Source organism: Sciurus vulgaris (genome assembly GCF_902686455.1).
Source record: "Sciurus vulgaris genome assembly, chromosome: 8".
NCBI classification, from domain to species: Eukaryota; Metazoa; Chordata; class Mammalia; order Rodentia; family Sciuridae; genus Sciurus; species Sciurus vulgaris.
This window is the reverse complement of record NC_136468.1, coordinates 5,707,659-5,728,608: the sequence shown is the minus strand read 5'-3', so window position 1 is coordinate 5,728,608 and position 20,950 is coordinate 5,707,659. Positions and strand designations below refer to the sequence as shown.

At 56.4% G+C, this 20,950-nt stretch overlaps 1 protein-coding gene across 4 annotated transcripts in view; it reads right to left on the bottom strand.

Annotated features, from left to right (window-relative positions):
- PRKAG2 (protein kinase AMP-activated non-catalytic subunit gamma 2) overlaps nucleotides 1-20,950 on the bottom strand; it is a 263,046-nt gene that overhangs the window by 182,559 nt on the left and 59,537 nt on the right. For all 4 annotated transcript variants that reach the window (XM_079151049.1, XM_079151047.1, XM_079151046.1 and 1 more), the window contains exons 2-3: nucleotides 7,998-8,069; nucleotides 1,352-1,631 (exon numbers count right to left, since the gene is read on the bottom strand). In XM_079151049.1, coding sequence (XP_079007175.1) covers nucleotides 1,352-1,631; nucleotides 7,998-8,069 — 352 coding nt within the window. The remainder of the gene's footprint in view (nucleotides 1-1,351; nucleotides 1,632-7,997; nucleotides 8,070-20,950) is intronic.

Genomic DNA, 20,950 nt, shown 5'->3' with positions numbered 1-20,950 from the left:
CAACCAACCGAGGACCCCACGGAACCCTTTAACTGTACCTGTGCGAGCCCGCATGGCTGGCCCTGGTCATGGCCCCTACGTGACACAGCCGCTATTTGCACAGCACTCACGTTCCGTTGGGTGTTTGGTCATCTGGAGGTGACCCGGAGTACACAGGAGGACGTGCGTAGGTGTGTGCAAACACTGCTACTTCACAAAAGGGGCCTGAGCACCTCGGATTGCAGTGTCTGCAGGTGGCCCTGGAACCAGCAAAAGACGCCAAGGGACGCCTGCACGTGAGGCTCCAGAGTGCTGTCCAGGAAGCTGTAAATGTTCCCTAGCACACTGTGGCACAGTGCTAGAACATTCTCTCCCTGCCCGGCCTGGTACTTGGAACGCCCTGCCAACTCCCCATCACGTGCACCTGGAGAAGCGGCCGTCAGGCCTCCTGGGTCCCACACCTCTGTCACAGAGAGGTCCGCGAAGAGGCAGCAGAGCTGCCGCGTGGCTTCAGGGGCACTAGAAACCGCACGCTGCCTGCCAAGCGGAGGACAGAGGGGACCCCTCCTCCCTGCCTCCTAAGGTGGAGCACTGAGGCTCCAGCCAGCCTTGCTCAGCAAGTACGGCTCCCGCCGGCAGGTCCTCGGAGTGCAGCCGCCACCCGAGAGGAAGAACCCCACCACTGGCGCTCGGGGGCAAGTTCATTCTCCACGCAACGCCTGTCCAAGCGCCGGTGTTCTCAGTGAGCAGAAGGACCCAGGAGGAGCAGGCGCAGGGGCGGAGAAGACCAGCTCCATCCTCCTGGCCAATGACCTTGTACTTTCTGTATTGTGATCCATGCCTGACTAGGGATGGCCCACCCCAGGTCGCTCGAGCGAGAGCAGGCTACCTTCTGTTCACTCATACTCCCGTGTTGAAGGGACTCTCTCCAACACATGCATTTCCTTCCTGTTTCTCTAGCAAATCCATCCCTGTCTCCCAGAGCACCAAACCGAAAAAGTCAGGATCCACAAGAAGCGGGTCCAAAGCCCCCCAGTATCAGACCTCACGGGGTGGGAGCCAGAGCACAGACTTCTGGCCCCGGACACGGGCCAAGCCTCAGAGCCCCCGGCCCCACAGTCAGAGAAGGCTGAAGGCAACCTCTGTCCTCACAAGTCAGACCGTGAGCCTCGGGTGTTTCCCGCTAACCCCAGAGCAGCCGCCCCGCAAGGTGAGTGTCCCCGGAAAACGACCAGCATGAGCACGTCCTGAAGGAAGACTGCTGGGGCAGACACGCATGCGTGCACCCAGACCGTCCCTGGCAGCCCCAGTGGCTCTGGTGACGTCGGCCCCGCAGCCCGGCACCCACCGAACCTCGGCATCCAGGTCTTACTTTTTCTGGAGCGGGAGAAAAACCTGATGCCTCCAGGCGAGGTGGACGGGTTGGAGTTGGGGGAAGACTCTTTGGAGGAGGAGCGGAAGATCCCACTGAAGCTCATGCGGCGTGGGGAGCGTGGCGGGGACTCCTGGCAGGAGAACGGGAACACAGTCTTGGGAGAGCCGGGGCTGGTCTTGGGCCTCACAGGAGCAGACACAGGGCTGGAGGGCCGGGGCTGGGGTCCTCTGGAGAAGAGCCCTCTGGAGGGGCTGCCCGAGCTGAAGGGGCTGTCCACCTGCAGAAGGACAGAGGAGGAGGTCACCTGGGCTCCAGGCACCGACCTCGCCCCGGGCCAGGGCTGCCATCACCATCTCTTCCTACTGAGCTGCAGAGAAAAGTCCCAGGCCCTTCTACAGAGGCTGCCACTGAGCCGTGTGGAGGTCGGCACCTGACAGGACGGACCACCCAGGCGGGGCAGCACGTCACAGTGGCCCCTGGAGGCCGAGAGAGGAGGGAGGACGGCAGTGGAAAGGGCGCCAAGTGAGGCGGCTCCCTCCTAGACGGTCCACAGGCCTCCTCTGGCCTCTGCTCGCAGGGGCCTGTCTGTTCTTCTCAAGGCCAAAGTGCCCAGGCAGCCTCAGGAGGAAGCACCAGTCCCCAGCCTCCAGGATGGAGTGGGCCTGGAGCTGCAGCCGGGCCCCCAGTGCTGGGAGCCGCTGAGCTCGCCCGCAACCTGCGTGGCTTCTGAATGACCGAGCGTGCTGACAGGTGAGGGAGAGGCTGACAAGGCCCCAACCGAGGGCCTCGCTCCACCGCGGCCTTAAAATTGTCACCGTGGTTTGAAAAACGATCGGACTCTGACCCTGCACCAAGATACACAGCTCGCAGCCTCTGAGGACCGTTCAGGGCTCCTGCTGGGGGGGCAGGAGCTCGCGCCCTGCCGTCCAGGGGCCAGGCAGACCCAAGCGCCCCCTGTGGTGCCACCTGGGCCAGTTCCTCAGCCTGGCTGCCTCGGTTTCCTCATCTGTGGAACGAGGACAGCCTGTATCCAGTGTGACTCAGCACAGCACCTCGCCTGCAGTCACCAGTCTGCTGCTGTCCAGTCCCTTGTGAGCTGGGGACAATGGAGAGCACAGCACTCCACACTCCGCAGTTCAGCCACAGGAAAGGAAAGTACCTGTCCCAGGCTCGGCAGGGCAAGAATGAGCCCTTGGAGCCGCTGCGCTCTGGGCACCAGAGCCGTGCTGGGAGGTGGCTCTGAGCGCCTGCTCAGGCCCAGGGCCCCAGGAGGGCCTCCCACCACGAGAGGGCTCCCCAAACTTAGCACCTGTGACTCCTGGAAGGACCCGATGCCCTGTGGAGACGCCACCTCCAGGGACCACCAACCCCCAGAGGGTCCAACCTCCCGAGATTCTCCACCTAACTGAAGAGCCGTCAGCACGTGAGGTGTGGCATCCAGCTCAGTGCCCACACCTTCCTGATGGCTTCCGAGGCAGAGGCGTCCACCTGCAGGACCACAGAACCCAAGCCAACCTCATCCTGAGCAGAGCACGTTTTTCTTTCTACGACTGTTTAATATGGGAATAAGTCCGACTACCTGTCTGCAGGGTACTCAGCTTGGCCGCTTTCCACCCACCTATGGGGCTGAGGATACATTTTAAAAATGAGAAGTTCTTCAGTGGTGGGTGGGCGTGCGGCAGGGAGCCGTCAGAGGCAGGTGGAGGACCCTCATCGCAGTGGGGACACACATGCAGGGAACCGAGGACGACCATACAGCAAGGTGATGTGGCCAGTCAGGATGGGGGTGAGACCTGAGTTCGAGTCCCGCTCAGTCCTAGCAGTGTGGAGGGACAGATGGACAGACGAGCCCGGAGCCTTCTCAGCTCTCCCTCCTGTGTACCTGGATGCCAGGCCTGCTTTCACAGGGGCCTAGACCTCAAGGGCTGGCACAGCCAGGCAAGTGGCACCGATCCTGACACCCTGAGTACCTATGCAGCAGCGTGGTGACGTGAACGCTCGGATAGAGAGGGACTCGGAGGCTGGAAGAGGAGCAAGTGGGTTGGGGGAGGTGCCCGAGGCCGTCCTGGCCTGCTCCTCGTCTCGGGGAAGCCACCAGCGCCCAGTCAGGCAGTGGTGCAGCTGGTGGACCTTCTGCAGCCCCGCCCTGTCCCTCTCACTGTCACTGTGTGCCACTGAGCCCCACGCCAGAAAAGGTGCTGGCCGACCGAGCCCCACGCCAGAAAAGGTGCTGGCCGGGAGCGGGCTCGCAAAGCTGGCCGCGGGGAGACTGACCTGGGGCCTGCAGCCTCCCCTCACACCGCAGCCTCAGCACACGAAAGCCACAGCTGCTGCTGGAGATGCGGGGAGGAGGCCGAGTCCAGGTCACGCCAGTGGGCCAGGGAGGGTCACGCCGGGGACCCCTGAAGACCAGCTCGTCCACCGTGTCCTGCTCACCTGGGTCCTTGCAACGCCCAGGGACTCTGCCGGGAAGGTGGGGGCACTGAGCAAGTGCCAGCACCCGGCTCTAGGGAGGGGACAAAGATGGACAGGGAAGTGGGGCCTCATCATGGAGCATGGCGGTCTGGCCCATAAACATGAGGCAGATGAGGGATTGTCCAGGGGAGCAAACGACCAAACACAGCCCTGGTCAGAGAAGACCCCGAGGCTGGGTGGCTTGGACAGCCAGTGGGCAAGGCTGAGGTGGAGCCAGGAGGATGAGGGGACAGAGGGGGACTCTGAGATGGGGGGTCATGTACACAGTCCTCCTGGGGCACTGAACGTCAGCTTGACCCTTATGTGACGGGAAAGGGGGACCCTGAGATCCCACTGAATGGGATTCCATTGTGGATTCAGACCTCTAAGTCACGGGGTCAGGAACTCAGCCTCAGGAGGGAGCCCCAGCAAGTGGCCTTCCGTGCTGGCCTAGAACTGGCCAATCACAGTGGAGGCCAGGCCCTCCCAGCCTCTCCTGTGGGGACCGACAAACAGAGCGGCCTCCCTCACCAGTGTGAGAGCTGGGCCTGGGGAGAGGCCTTGCTTCCCGCAGGGGTGGGCAGGTGCAGCAGCCCGGCCTGTTGAAGCCACCACGGATGGCTTGGCCCTTGCCACTGGTCTCGCCAACACAGTGATACTCGAGAGAGGGAACTGGACGCTTCCCGGGTGTGGGAGCCTCCCTGTGTGTCTAGCGCTAATGGGGAGCGGAACTCGGGCCTCTGCCAGGCAGGGCAGAGCCTCACAGCCTGGCCATTTATCATGTAGCTGCAGGGAGGAAGCTGGGGGCAGGCCAGTCACCCTGATGCACTCAGCTGTGCCTCCCTCCCACCCCAGGGAGCAGGAAGCAGCAGGCGCGAGCCCAAGAGGCCCAGTGAGGGCCAGCTTCAGGACTGTCCGGGAGGGACTGACCAGACAGGACAGACCACACCTCTTGGGATGGAGCTTGGGGCAGAGGAAGGGAGCAGGAGAAAGGGAAGTCTCCGGCTGGGAGTCGAGCCCACCCCAGAGGCATGTGGAGGCCGGGCCCTGGAACCAGGGGCGTGTCCAGCTGCTTAGTCTCTGGGGAGCTGAGGGTGGAGCAGGGCACCCTGAGTCCTGGGTCCCAGTGGGCCCAGAGGGGCACAGGTCTTCTCAGGGAGAGGAGCCCCCACAGCCAGCAGTGGGTTCAAGGGCCAAGGTGGCCACAGCCTGCCCAGCGAGAGGTTCCCTGAGTGAGCACAGGACGTGTGTCCTGCGTCTGTCTGCACGGGGTGCACTGGCAACACGCTGCACCCCAACCTGCCCTTCAGGCACCTGCCACCTGACGAGCACAGGCTGCAATCCATTCAGTCCTCAGAGCTCAAGGTGAGCACAGCCACCACCCCCGCTGGCCACCAGAGACGGGCCAGGGCCACACGGAGGGTGGCTGTGGAAGTGGCGAACAGAGAAGCCCACAGTGGTCCCAGATCAAGGCACAGACAGAATGGACATCCTGGCTGACCAGGGATAGCAGCAGAACTGATTGGTCCTGAAGGGGCAGCGGACGTGCCTGGGGGGACAGCAAAGCCAGATGCGCCCCTCCATTTTGGGGGCTGCCAAATGGATACTTGGCCTTTCTAGTCACCACCGCCAAAGAGGGAAGGTTTCCCCAGGAGGCTGGGGGTCTAGGTCGTGGGCACAAAGATGCAGAGAAAAGCAGAAGAGGGTAAGAAGCATTGAAGTGGGACCTGTCCAACTTAGGATACCTCCCTGAATGGCCTGTCCCAACAGCCTGAGGTTCAGGAATCCAGATAGGGGATAAATACACTGGTCTGGGCATCGAACAACCTGGACTCTGGCCTGGCTCCATTTTGAAGCCATACTATGACTGAAGCAAGGTCTTTTCATCATTCTTGAGGTCCAGTTTCCTCCTCTCAGATCATATCTGTATATGCTGTGTGGAACCCCAGGACCTTTGCACAGCCTAGGAAGGAAGCCCTAGGAATAATGGAGATTAACATTTCCTATCAACCTCATGTGATGGTGATACAGAATTGGAGTTAAGTTAATTGAAACAAAAGTAAGAAATGTGATCATATAGATGGGGTACACACCTATAATCCCAATGGCTCAGGAGGCTGAGGCAGGAGGATTGTGAGTTCAAAGCCAGCCTTAGCAAAAGTGAGGCGCTAAGCAACTCAGTGAGAACCTGTCTCTAAAAAAATATAGAATAGGGCTAGGGATATGGTTCAGAGGTCAAGTGCCCCTGAGTTCAATCCTTGGTACCAGAAAAAAAGAAAATAAAAATAAATAAATGTGATCATATCACGTTTGCCCCTATTTCACATTATAAGAGAGACTGGGGCCCTTAACAAGGGGCAGGCCATAAATCCAATGCGGTCCCTGGGGGCAGATGCCACAGCCTCCACTGCCCCTGTCCTCCTCTTGTCCCCAACTTCTCCTCCTAGGGAAAACAGCCTACTCCTCCTTACCTTCCCCCGCTGAACTCAGAAGTGGGCCTCCATCTGCCCTGGGCCTCCCCACTGCATCCTTAGCAAGGGTTGGCCTTCCATAGGAATCTAACCACGTCTCCTTCTCGGGGGTATTTTCATTTTGAACTGGGTCACCAACACGAAGGGACAGAAATAGGCAAGGGAAGAGGCAGCTCTTCCCAGGCAATTTGGAAATTACTCTAGGTCAGCAGTCTCCTTGCTGTGGCTACCAAAAAAGGCTGGCCTCGTGGTCGTGTGAATCCCAGGTTCCTGGAGTCAGACGGAGCGACAGCCTGGCTTTCCTCCCTCTCCGCTTGGCACCAGCACCAATGCTGCCCTCTGGGCCCGACCGAGGCTGTACCAGGAGGCTGAAGAGGCAGGGAGAGCCTGCTCTGCGAGATGGAAAGCCTCCCTGGAGAGGCTCTGCCTGTCCCCTGCCTCAGTCCCCTTGCCCGCCCCCTGGGTACCTATGGGCCTGCTCTGGTGAGCTTCGTCCCCTCCCCAGCCAGCACAGTGGTGGGTCAGGTCCTCGTCCTAAAGCACCCAACATCACCACCCTGGTGATGTCCAGCAAAGTTCCCAGGAAACACTAGGGGGAGGGAGCAGCACCTTCCAGCGCCTTCCCCACTCAGCTGCCATCCCCCGACCAGGGCTTCACTCTGGACCTCGAGAGTCACCAAAGGGGCCTGGTGGGCCAGAGGGACGCCCCACCTCTCAGGGCCTCTCTGCTGCAGACCCTTCCTCGGGGTTTTCATGGAAGGGAAGGGCCTTGTAGAACCGGTGAGGAGGATGACCCAGCCTCCGGGGCCCTGCGCTTGCTGGCTGCCTCCTGCCACTCCAGCTCCCTGCCTGCTGGCCCAGCTCCTTCCCTGTTGGAGGCCGAGGCTGTGCTCTGGCGGTCTTTTCTGGCCAGGCCACAATCACTGCTCTTAAGGTTGCTGGCTCTATCAGGGCAGGGCAGGGCAGGGCAGGGCAGGGCCGCGAGCTGATGCCAACTGAGCCCCACAGGCCTGAGCCAATTTGTTGATTCAACTGTATGTAATTCAAAATGCTTAGAGAATAGATTCGCTTTTTCCAGTATTGGAACTCCTGCCCTGTTCCCAGCTGGCAAGCACCCAGCCTGTGCCCAGACGCTGCAGGAGCCCCCTCGCCAGGCCCTGCGGCAGACACCTGCCCAGGTCTGTGGGTGGCAGGGTGCCCAGGGAGGGTGCCCCCCACAGCTCTCAGTCCACCTTCAGCTTCTGACTGCAGGAAAACCAGGCAGGCTGCCTTGACTGCCCCGACCGGGCCATGGCCTCCCAGCCCCTCGCTTGACACCCCTCAGCTGCCTGACCCCACATGGCCAACAGCCTGGGAGAGTGGTTTCCTGATGCCAGAGAAAGAGCAGAGGGGAGGGCAGCGCCATGAGCTAGTGATGGGAACGGGAGGAGATGGGAAGAAAGCCCTGGGGACAGCCTGGCTGGGGGCAGTGACAAGACAGCGCCCAAGCCCAGGGCTCAGTGGGAGGACACTCCCAAACCTCGACCTTCTGGAGGCGTTCGACCTCCGTGCTCCCTGTGCCCAGTGCTTGGCTCACTGCCGGCCTTCCCCTTTCTCCTCTGGAGGGGAGGCTGGTGGCCGCATCAGTCCAGCCCGGGAGAAGAGGAGGGAAGCTTGGCGCACACCCCGGGGGCTCGGCCAGGCCAGCGTGCAGGGAGAGCCCAGGGGAGGAGGCTTACCTTCCGGGAGGAATGCTTCTCAGAACTCTCCAGATCTCCGTCCAGGAGCGGCATGGCGAAGGAGCTCAGGTCCTGGGGGAGAGAAGCACCGGTCAGCAAGAGCAGAACAGCTCCTCGTAGGAGCCATCTCCCCCAGAGTCCTCCTGAGGGCCAGAGGCGACAGGGGGGGACGTGGACGGTCCATGGGTAAGAGGAGGAGGTGCTGCCGCTCCCCACGTCCCTTGCGGGACATCAGGCCAAGCTTCCAGGAGCAGCCATCACCGCCCAGCACCCAGGGAGGGGAAGGAGACAGGGGACTGAGGGACCGCCCCAGGCCAGGGAAACGGCATCCTTGTTCTTTCTTTTATACTTATTAAAACATATTTAACTGTGACGTACACACAATGAAATTCATCACAATTTCATCATCACAATGAAATTCAGGCTTTTGGTGGGTTTTCGGGGCTGGGGACCCAACTCAGGGCTGGTGCTGTACGCGGAGCCACACCCGCCTGAGTCTCAGTGGGGTTGGGGTACCGTGAAGTGGTGTCCAGGACACTTGCCCCCACTGCTGAGCACCCTACCAGGTCCACTCCCAGACCTTTCACCTTCCCACACAGAAGCTCTCTTCCCGGGAAACACTAACCCCGCTCCTCTCCAGGCCCCGGCAGCTACCAGCCCACCGTTTGTCTCTACAACTGTGACATTCTGGGTCCTTCGTGTGAGTGAACTGTCCTCCTGTGACTGCTCTTCTCCACTTGGTATGAGGCTTGACGGCCAGCCAGGAAGGCAGGAGCGCATGTCAGAAATCCCCCTCCTCAGGCCGACTGCCTGTCCGCTGCATTTACAGACTACACTTTCTTATCAGTCATCAGCTGGTGGCCGCTTGGGTTGCTTCCACCTTTTGGCTACTATAAATCATACTGCTGTGAACTTGAGTGTTATGGGCTGAGCCGTGTCCCCCTCCACCACCATATGTTGAAATCCTAACCTCTAGGACCTCAGAATGTGAATGCATTTGGAGACAGGGTCTTTAAGGGGACAACTGAGTTAAAATGAGAGCATTAGGGTGGGCCCTAATCCAACAGGACTGGTATCCTTGTAAGAAGAGGATATTAGGACACAGGCATGCCCAGCGGGGCCACCGTGTGAAGACCCAGGGAGGCAATGGCATCTGTAAGCCAGGAGAGAGGCCTCAGGAGGACCCAACCCTGCCCACACCTTGACCTCAGGCTTCCTGTCTCCAGATCTGTGAGAAAGGGAGTTCCATCATTTAAGTTGCCCAGTGCTTGGCCCTGGGTAATGGCAGCCCTCGCAAGTTCACAGGACAGGTCACGAGCACCTCTTCATGACCCAGCTTTGAGTTCTTTTGGGTAAATACCCAGAAGTGGAACTCTTAGACATTGGGTAGCGCTATTTAAGATATTTCTGAGGAACTGCTGTACTGTTTTCTTTTTACTTTTTACTGTTTTGCCATTTTACTTTCCCCACAGTGCACTGGGGTTCCAATTTCTCCACATTCTAACAGATACTAATCTTCTGACGCTTCTGATGGTGGCCATCCTAAGGGGAGTGACATGGTATCTCATTACTCATTCACATTTCCCTGATGAATAATGACGTACGCATCTCTGCGTGGTTTACTGACCATCTACGATCTTTGGAGAAATGCTTTTGCCCGTTTTTAAAATAGGGCTATTGACGGTTGATTTGTAGGACTTCTCTATGCATTCTGGACCTTAACCATTTATCAATAAGTGATTTGCATACATTTTCTTATTCTACAGGTAGCCTTTTCATTCTGCTGTCTTTTGATGCAGAGAAGTCTTTACTTTGATGTGTTTATCTGTTATTTCTTTTGTTGCCTTGGGCTTATGTTGTTGCATCCATGAAATCAATGCCAAATCTAATGTCATGAGACATTTCCGGTGTGTATTTTTCTTTTATTTCTTTGTTTTGTTTTGTGTTGGATATTGAACCCATGGCCTTTATTCATGCATGTCAGGCAAGTAGTCTTCCACAGAGTCACATCCCTGGTCCCCACCCCATGTTTTTTTCCTGAATTACATTTAGGGCATTGATCCATTTTGGGTTCATTTTTGTATACAGTATAACACAAGGATGTAGCTTTCTTTTTCTGCACATGGATAGCTCCATTGCCAAAAATCATTTGACCATAAATATCAGGGTTTATTTCTGAACTCTGTCCAGTTCCATTGGTCTATATGTCTGTTTTTTTATGCCAGTACCATACTATTTTTTGTTACTGTAAATCTGTGATAAATTTGAAATCAGGATGTGTGCGATCTCCAGTTTTGTTCTTTTCTTGTGTTTTAAGATTGTTTTGGCTATTTGGGGGTCCCTTGAAATAATCTATGAAGTTAAGGGTGAATTTTTCTATTTTTGAAAAAAAAAAAAAAACTGGGATTTTGATATGGATTGCACCAATTTTGTGGATTGCTTTCAGTACTGCTGACTTCTTAATGACAGTCTTCCAATCCATGAACATGGGCTGCATTTCCATTTATTTAAGTCTTCTTTCATTTTCTTCAGCAATATTTTGTAGTTTTCTGTGCACCTTCTCTGTGCCTGGAGTCCGGGCCTGCTCTCTCTCACCCAGTTTCTTGGGTCAACTAGTTGTTCCCTAGGCCTTTTGGCTTTTCCTGTTTCCGTCTATTCTCCAAGTCTGTTTGAAAGTAATACCTGGAAATGCGAGACAGCTGTACTCCTAAGCCCCAGAGACTCCGCTACGGGGCTGGTGTGGCCTCCAGGCCTGACAGACAGAACGCACTGGTGAGCTGGCACGGCTTCTACGCTCTGTGCTCCTGGCAGCCTTTATTTCAGCAGCTCAGCTCTGCCTGCACGTTGGGATCACCTGGGGAGCCTGGGCCGGGCTGCAGAAGTGAGGTTGGTTAGTTCGTTGTGGATCAAAGCATTTGTCCAGGCTCTGTCTGGTGGACAGTCACCAGGTTCCCATGGGGATTCTCTGGGTCTGCCGTGGAAAGGCACCCTGCAGGCCCCGATCCAGGCTCTATGGATTGCTGACCTCCACAGCCTTATTTCTGAAGTATTCTGCACCTGTGTCCTCTTTGCACAACAGCCCAGGCAGAACGTTTGGAATACCATCTCGACTCCTCATCTACAGGTACTCTCAGGGAACATCCGCTCCCTCCCAGGGAGCTGACCCACTTCACTTCAGCTGCTAGGGACAATCCAACCTCACACCCCAGCCCTAGCACAAGCCCGGCACACGACAATGTGTGAATGCCCTGCCGCTGCCACCCTCCTAACACTCCAGACCTGTCCCTCCTCTGGGCTTGGCTCTTGCTCTTTCTGCCCCACGCCCATCCCCAAGTGCTGGTTCAGAGAGCTCTCTCATGTGTCATGCAAATTTCAGTTCAAATATCAACTCTGGCTTGGACCCATCCTCAGACAGAACCTATCCCTCTCCCGTCTGCGTCCCAGTGCCTTAGAGTTGCCCTGTCGCAGGGCCCTGGCACTCTAGGACCAGCATCTAGAGTCTGCTTCTCTCCCTGAGCCTCTGCTCCATCAGGGACAAGGGGAGAGCCAGTCACTGTGTGGCCCTGGGCCTGACCTGCAGCAGGCTCCCAACGTCTTTCAACAATCACTCACGCTCAAATCAGCTTCTGGACTGAGCGCCCCTGACCCCAGGTGCCCGTGGGGGGGGGCTGCAGAGTGTGCTGCTGGGCCAGTCAACCACCAGGCCCCGAGTGGCTGCAGCTGGCTGGGTGATGGGGGGAGCGGCTGGGCCTCTAATCTGGGGTTTAATGAGCACATTCCTCTTTGGGTTCAGTAATTACCACCCCTGCCATTTGCTCAGTGGTGGCATTCACAGACCAAGACTTTCCACAAACACTTGTTCCTCACCCAGACGAATGATGACCCCAAGAAGCACAATGTTCCAGCCACTGAGACCAGAGTGATTCATGGCAAGACGACCTGGAAAGAGCTGAGCCCAGGAAGCCCTCACCTCAAGCACCCAAGGGAGCTGCTACAGGTGCTGGGCAGCCATTTCTGACCAGAATGAGCTTATGAAAGCATAGACGGAATGGTCAGTATGGCGGCCTCTCCTGGGCACTACACTAGCCTGCTTGGTCAAGCAGCTTGGCAGGGACCTCCTGGCACAGTGACCAGCCTTGCTGGACGCTCCCCTGCTGGCATTCCACGTCCTAATCCAGGCTCTCATCTCCCAATGACTACCACCAAGCACTGCACACGGGGGCCTGGGGTGGGAAGGTCTCTCCCTGCAGACATGGCAAAGAGCCCGCTCACTTGTGGACTGCTCGGGCCCTGGATTCTCTGCTGGTCTGTGGTCTGGAAGGCCCAGGCTCCTGGAGCGGCCCTGTTTGGAATTCTCGACTCCCTGGCTGCTGCTGCTGCCGTCCACCCCCTCAGCTGCCAGCCAGGCCCTCGGGACCTGGGAGTGCATTCCCCCGGGCTGCGTCAAGACACCTAGATACAGAAGGCGTGATGTCCGCCCAGACGCAGCCTTAGCACTGTGCTTTCTTCACCTGCCTGCAGTGCAGACCTTGACCATGTGTTCTGAGCTGACCATCAGGGTCTCTGGTGAAAGTTAACTTTCAAGGTTTGGATGCATAGGTCGCCTGTCAGGAACACATTCAGACAAAAGAGAACAGCCCCGGGTTTAGAGGAAACTCCCAAGACATAAGCTAACCTTAAAAATCAGCTCATTGAATTCCTCCCCCCCGCACCTGTCTTTAGATATCCAGGCAAAAGCCAAAAGTCTCTCTCTCACACACATACACACACCACTGGCATTAACAACAGAACCATCACTAATCTGACATTCGTGCCTTTCTTAAATCTCCCACTCGCGGCCTCATTTGGTCTTTCACATATGTATTTTTGTAGTTGTTGTTGTAGATGGACACAATACCTTTATATTATTTATCAATTTTTATGGGGTGCCAAGGATCAAACCCAGGGCCTCACACACCTAGGCAAGACTCTACCACTGAAACACAGCCCCAGCCCTCATTTGGTCCTTATAGCAACCGGCATGTTGGAGAGTGGCGTCATCCTCGTCTGTAGAGGAAGACACTGAGGGGTGTATGAGCCTTTGCCTGTCACCAGGCAACCAGACAGCGGCGAGCAGGTCCCAGCACTCAGGTCCAGGCACACTCCTGGACCAGAGCTCTTCATAAGACTCCCCCACCTCCTCCGGTGGCTCAGCTCCAGGGACAGAATAACAACTGGGTCAGAAGCTGTGAAGGTCTGGAGTGATTTCATGCAAAACGAGTATCCTAGGCACAGTGTGGCCTCAGAGAGAGATGAAGGAAGGGTGGAGGAGGGTTAGTATGACTCAGAGACTCATTCCCAAGGCAGTTTGTGATCTTCTTCCTTAGGTGTTTCTTTGTAACTAACTGACGCTGATGTTACCCTGAATAGAAGAGCCTGCGACATCCCACCCCTCAGTGCGTCCCCATGAGATGATGGAAGTGGTCATGTTCACCGTCAGTGTCCAGTCTCCGTGAAGGCGTTCGCAATAGCCCAGCGATGGGGTTCAGTTAAGTGTGCACTCAGCAGACACAACCTGATCTGTCTCTGAAGTTCTGTCTTACAGAACTCTGCTGTTGTTGCAGCTGGGACGTCCCTGAAAGAGGGCTGACCTCAGTGCAAATCAGGATAAACAGAACAGCTGCCAGCATGGAGGACCCAAGCCCCCCACCCCGGGGCAAACCTGGGGTTCGAGACGTTGGGGTCACAGTACAACATTCCTGCCTGATTCCTATGGAGGAAGAAACACATCCCGAATGACCTGTACTCTCCATCCTGCTGAGCAGACCCAAGAACAGTGGGCCACCTGGAGGCACCCTGGACTGTGAGCTGGGAGTCCGGATCCCTCCAGGCACTAGCTGAAAGTCACAGCCCCCAGGACACCGCCTTCAGTCATTCGCAAAGGCAGTCAAGACCAAGGTCAGACCCTGCTCTGCTGTTTGCTCTTGGGGATTTCGGGCATGTCTGAACTTTGGTTTTCCCTCTGTTAAATGAGAGGGTTTAACCGGGTAATTTCTGAAGACAGCTCTCAGCTCACACGGCCTCTGTTTTTATCTGTTGAGCTGAACAGGGGTTGGGAGCAATTTAAAGGAGTCCTGCAAAACTCAGGCCCAAGCGCGCCTCTCCCCTCCTGGCTTGGTTGTAGAAATGATAGCTCCCACCCCCACAGCAACAGCCTCCCCTGCTCTCCAAGCAGCCAGGTGAGGCTCTGTGAGCACAGTGTGAGGTGCGTCCTTGCTGTGGGGAGGGCATCGTGGCGTGGTCCTGTGCGTCTCGATTGGCCTCTTAAATTCAAACGCTTCCCGCTTCTCAGCTGGTTTCCAAGGCCCTCAATCCTAAGCACCAGGACTGTCAATGCACATGCCAGGAGATTTCAGGAGCTGCCCCGTGGATTTCAGAAACCAACGGGTGGCCTCCTCAGGTTCCCAGCTGGACCTCCCCTCTTTGGTCACCTGGCCCACCCCACGGTTGTGGACATGATCAGCCGGCAGCTCCCATAGCTCCAGCCGCATCTGAATCTAAGTTGTCATCATGGCCTTCAGTCTGCCTCTGGCGGCAACGGCCTTGGCAAGCCCCCCAGGTGGGAGGCCCCAGGGAGGTGTCTCCAGATGGGCCAGGCTTGTGCAATCCCTGAAAACCACCAAATGGGCAGTTCTTGGTACTGGTGGGAGGCAGGAGGTGGCCAGAGCCATGGTCAGTTGGAGCCTTTGAGAAACATCCATGTTATGTAACCACTCTCAGAAAAATAAGGAACAAATACTGAATCACTGGAACTAGGCAACAGGGGAGGGACACTGGCCAAATTAAAGAAAGCCTAAACTTAACTCTCGGGGAAGTTCCAGGGTAGCTTATTTTCCACAGAGGACACCACGGTTTCTGACTGCTGTCTGAGAGACTTCCTGATGTAAAAAAGAAGAAAAACAACAACATGGCTATTTTCACTCCTGCGGCCACCCCTACCTGGGAGTGTTGATTCACACCTGCCTTTAAGGATGGCTCCTACCCCGCTGGCGTCCCCAGGCCCTCGCCAGGCCAGTGCTATCAGTGGTTTCTCTCGCCACTGGCCTCACCAAACTCCTTTTTGTTTCCTCAAAACCAAGTAGCCCCAGAACCCCGAGACCAAGTGGTGGGGAGACCTTGATTCTCCACTCACGTTGGTAGCAAAGCACTTGGTCTCCGAGAGTCTGCTTTCCCATCTACAGTGCATCTACCACGCTGTCTGCATCAGAGATGGCTGTGAAAACCACCACCAGACCAGACAGGCTACAAACAAAGGTCTGTCCTCTGGTGAGAGTCCTGGCACCACTGGGCATACAGAGGGCCACTAGCCAAGGAAAGCTTCAGCCAGACACCCAAGGCTGTGGAGAGGACAAAGGGAATGGCCCAGGACAAGCAGCCTGAAGGCCATCTACCTTGGAGGCCAGGCAGCCCCTCCTGAAGTGGGGTTGAGAAGACTGAAGACGCTGGCTGTCCCCTAGCATTAGAGCGTTGCCACGCCCCTGCCCCAAGCCCACCTGCGGTGATTCTAAAGAGGGTCCCGAGGCACACTGCTGCTCCCAAGCCTCCAGTGCTGTTCTTACTTGGAAGGTGGCGGGCCTGCAGGTCATCCGGGCAGCCTTTGCTGGACTAGAGCTACCCAGGAGCTTGGAGGGACCTGCCAGCCTCCTACAGCTGAGGATGTTGTGCTGAGGGACACTCTGACTCACACTGGGCTCACTCTGTCTCTGGGATGCCCGAGGACCTCCATGTTCCCAGCCCTTCCCTAGATTAGGTCCAAAGTGGCCTCTCTAAAGCAACCGTCCCCAGGTAGAGTCCAGCCTCTGTTAACCAAGAGGCTCCAATGTAGTTCCTTGACTGCTTCCAGTCTGTCCGAGGCCCTCCTGAAAAGCAGAGAGTGAGGGACAGGAAATGGCCCTTGGGGCTGGTTGAGTGAAGGTCGCAGGGGTCTGGATCCCTCCTCAGTCAGGGAGGCTGGTGCCCACAGAGGCCCAGGACATGCAGCTGTGACAGTCATGCTGCTGGTCTCCGCAGCGATCTTCCTGCGAGTCACCCAGAAGCATCTCTCCAGCTCCCTGCAGGAGGTACAGCCTGGGCTGCAGGTTGCTGCTTCACGTAGAACGCCACACACCCACACAGGCGGCATCTCAGGGCCCTAACCCGAGACGGCTCCGGGGTGCTACGGAACAGGGCGCTTTGGGTTGCACTGACCAAGCCCATCTTGGAGCTGGTGATGGCCAATTTCATGGAGGAGCCTGACTAGATCACAGTGTCTACTGGCTGGATCATACACTGATCTTATCAGGGCTGGGAGCACATCTGTGGGATGTGGTTAAACACCTGTAACTGGTTGACTTTAAGGGAAGCCCTTGCACCCCATGATGGGGGTAGACTTCATGATCAGCTGAAGGCCTGAGGAGAGAAAACTGAGGTTTCCAGAAGAAAAAGTTCTGCTTTAAGACCACAGCATCTGCCTTAGCTTCTAGACTGTCAGTCTGTCGCATGGATTTAGGACTTCCCAGTCCCAACAACGTATGAGCCATCCCTTATGAAAGATCTCTTGAATATATTATATAATACTGTGTGTGTATATATACATATACATACACACACACCATATATTGTACATAATTAATGCATTACCGTGCAATTATGTATCTCCTTAATATGTATAAGAAAAAATAGGCTCTCCCACTCTGTCCCTCTCCTTGGCTGTTTCTCTGGGGACCCTTCCTGCTGCAGAGTCTGTGGCCTCCTCCCACTGAGCTGAAGGGAACAGGGAGAAGAATCCAGGACAATGAAAGGCAGCGCTGAGATGTCCTCGGGCTCCCGGAGAAGGTGAGAGGGGTCTGCTTGGTCAACAGGCAGAGCGTTCCCTTTGACAAGGGTCCGTCGGTGCCCAAAGGAAACAGGTGGACAAGAAAACAGAGACGGACGGGGAAGCCTGACCCGTGGGGCGTGTTCAGCTGAAACCAGGGAACAGCCAGCTCCCGCTGCCGTGCGAGGACCCTGCCCCACGGAGGACAGCCTCCTGGGAACCTGCGGCCTCACCCGCCTCAGCTCCGGGCCCCAGCTGTGAAGTGGGCCATCACTCGCACGTCCCGGGCGGGGTAAGAGCCGTGCCGGTGCCTGCCCTGGCATCTAGGGCACTGCTCTGTAACCGAGCCCCTTCCTCCTCTACAGACCAGAGCGGGCAGGCAGGACTGCATCTGAGTCCCCTCGGGCCACTCGCTCCTCCAGTGATCCGCAGAAGCAATCCAACGAGAGTCACCTTGACGACACAGATGCTAGAAAAAGGCTCAAAGCTCGTGTCGGCTGCGGCCTGAGCAGGGTCCTCCCAGGTAGAGGAGGCCTGTCTCCCAGGCACCAGCAGCTCTGTGACCGCAGTAAAATGCTCCCTGCTTTCTGCTGTCCCTCCTGTAGCTTATCTTTAAGTATGGACCCAAACCCCTTGGTTTTTACCCAGTGGGGGCAGCAGGCAGGGCAGGGGGAGCCAGCTTGGGGAGCCCCACTTCTGATGCAGGGCCATTTGGGTGCATGTGACAAATGACAGGGCCAGAACATCCCATTCCCCCATGGTGGGGTCTTTCCTATAATGTGAAGGGGCCTGAGGGACGTATCTCATTGTTTCATAAAGATTCGGTTATTCACACACACACACACACATACACACACACACACACACACACAGAACAACTTCTTACGGCATCGCGGATGAAGAAGTCTAAACGATTCTGCCTTAAATGAGCTTAGTAACAGTCCAGGTAGACTTCAGGAAACAGGCGCTAACCCTCTGTCCCCCAGATGCCACCAGAAGTACGGCATGACTGCTGTCTGTTTCCTCTCCTGGCTCTCTGACCCGTCTTTGTACTTTATTCCCAGAAATAAGCACCGAGCAAAGCAGCAGGGGCCTGCCTCTCTTTACCACCCGAGTAACACTTTTCTTACTCCTCACCTCCCTCTGAACGCTTTTGTCCCTCTGCAGCTTGGCACCTGCCAACCCCTACATCCTCTAGGCCACCATCAAGACCAGAGCAGCAACCCCTAAAAGTTCTGTTCTGGTGATGCTGGTCACACCTGTACCCGCCTGGCCCTGGCCCCCCAAAGCCTAAACCCAGAACACCAGGCAATCATGTGATCTCACAGTTGGAAAGTCTCCAAGCTCCTCTGGGTCCCTCAAGTTGTAGGCAAACCCCGAGAGGTTCCAGCAAGTTTCTCAAGGCATCGTGGCAAAGTGGTGACCCAGTCAAAGCCAAATCCTGCTTCTGCAGCTTCTAGCCGAGGCCTCTGTCACCCCCAGCTCTCTCCAGCTGCTTTGGCTTTCTAGACGAGGTTTCTATCACACACGATGGTAATGATGACTACCTTAGAGTCACCATGGAGCTGAAGTGCCAGCACAGGGCTCCTGATTGGGCACATCACGAGTGCCAGTCGTGGGATCACCTGGCCAGCCTCCCAAGTAAGCTCCGTCAGCCTCTGTGCACCTGTCTCTCTTCCTGCGGCAGAGCAGAGCCCTTGTCACGAATCACTTGCCAGGTTTGTATTTGCTACTTCCCAGGAACACTTGTTTGTGATCATGGCCGTCAGGGTGGGCAACCGCTCCAAGAACTTTCCAGGAACCACGGAAACCACCGCGCCCCCTTACAGATAAAAGTTTGCAGGCACAGCACGGGGGGCTCCTGGCAAGTTCTAACAGCAGCCAGTCGGTGGAGAGCAGCTGGGTAGGGAGATGGTGCCTGTCGCTTCCCCTTTTGGCCAGACTCTGAGGATCGACTGGCATAAACTCTGGGCAGCTCCTAAGTAGGACATGAGGACAGGTGTCTGGGAGAGTCAATGCCCTCCCACAGAGCTCTGTCCACTGACAGGCACAGAAACCCATATTAGGCCAGAATCTCCCACAGGAAAGATTAATGGCATTTAAATAACCACACTGCTAGCTCTTTAAAAAATAAAAATTTTTTTGGTCCTTTTTACCTACTTAGTTCCTGTTGTTAAAAAAAGATGGAATGGGCCTGTGCCCTCTGTGAGCAGGGCCTCCACCAGCTCTGCCCTCAATAGCTGCCTCCTGTGGAGACCGGCTTCCTAGCGCTTCCTCAGGGTCCTCCTCCCAGACAGGAGGGGGTTGGACCTGAACTCGAGAGCCCCCCCCAAGTCCTGCAGCCTCTCACCCCCAGAGCACACAGCCCACACTCAGTGCACCCTTGTGTGAACAGCTCCGGGTGGTGGCAGGACAAACTGCAAGAAGTGACAGAAGTGACAGCAGCCAGGGCTGCGCAGAGGGAGGGAGCAGGGAGTGGGTGGAGCCTAGGGTCTGGGACATGGAACTGTTCTGTGGAGTCTACAGTGGTGGGTGTGTCACCATACATGCCAAAACCCAAGAAGTGCACACCAAGAGCCAGCCCTAATGTGAAGTATGGACTTCGGTTAATAATGATGTGTCCAGAAAGTCCCCTCCCTTGTAACCAGTGGACACACGGTGCATGTTACTAACAAGGGAAGGAGGGGTGGGGAGGCGGTACAGGGGACCCTCTGCACTTTCTGCTTAACTGTGCTGCAAGCCTAAAACTGCTCAAAAACGTCAACGGCTACAAAAGATCTATTAATTAATAATAATAATAATCATGGCAGCAAACAGTCACAGATGGCCTCAATGCCATCTGCAAACAAGTCACCCATCCTGCTGGGGGCCAGGCCTCCACTCAGTTGTTACTGCAGGAGACAACAGGGAACCTGTGATCTAGTGGGGGCCCTGCCTGGAGTGACTCAGAAGTGCCTGTAGCCATCAGTTCACTAGGGGACAGGGGCTGGGGAGCGCAGCTCCTCTGTGTCTGTGGCACCAGCTCCTTGGAAGGCAGAGAGCAGGAGTGTTCCCACTTTCAGACCCAGTCATGAGGTCGCTGGCCCCGTGTCTGTGGCTCACCTTTCAGGCAGATGATCAGTGAGGCAAGCGAGGCCCAGAGACTATGTGTTGAACTGGGCAGCGGGAAGCGGGGAGAAGGGTCTGAGAAGCAGGCCCCCACTGCTCAGCCCAGCCCCCTCCTGCAGGCCAGGGCGTGAGCAGCGGCAGAGACTCCTGCCTCCTTGCTCTTCTAGGGCCTAAGCACAGCTAGAATCCTGAGTAGCCCCGTACAGCTGGGCTGGGGGACACATCACAGGGTCTGGAGCAGTGGGGTTAATGGCAGAGACCAAGTGGGTGCAAAGTAATCCAGTTTCCTGGGGGTGGACTTGAGGCTGTAAATCATGCCACCAATGAACCCAAACAAGGACATTAGCTAGGTTTTTTTCTCATTTTTGTTTTTGCTGCCAACAAACCCATTCTGAGGCTTGTTATATAAGCAAGGGAGGGTGCCAGGTGGGGGGCCAGTCACCAGACTTTGCATCTTAGCAGGGCTATCTGAGCTCAGCTGGGGCTACAGTGGGGAGTCAGGTACAAAAAACAGGGGCTGTTCGTGGCTTTGCTTTTTCAAGGAAAAAAAGAAAAACGCCTGCCTCCTCCTTCTTCTTTTTTTTTTTTTTTTTTTGCGGTGCTGGAGATTGAACCCAGGACCCTGTGCTTGAAAGGCAAGCCCTTTTCCAATTGAGCTATCTCTGCAGCCCTAATGCCTGCCTTCTTATGACCTAGGAGCTGGGACGAACTTCATCTTTCTGGACAGTCTGGATGCTCCTGTGGGAGGACCTGGTCTTTGAGGTGGGCCATCTCCCAGGCTCGTGCACAGGAGGAGCCCCCTGGCCAGGGGCCGGACAACTGGCTCAGGGCTGAAGCCGGTCCTCTGTTCTCAGTCACTCCCCAGCAGAGCAGTGCGGGGCCTTCCACTCTCCCTGAGAAAGCCTGGGAGGCTGGGTTGGCTGCTGCGTGAGGGACGCTCCTGAGGGCCCCTCAGGAGGGTCTGTCCCCAGCAGTGCCAGCACCTGCACTGTACTCTTGGTTGTCACCAGTC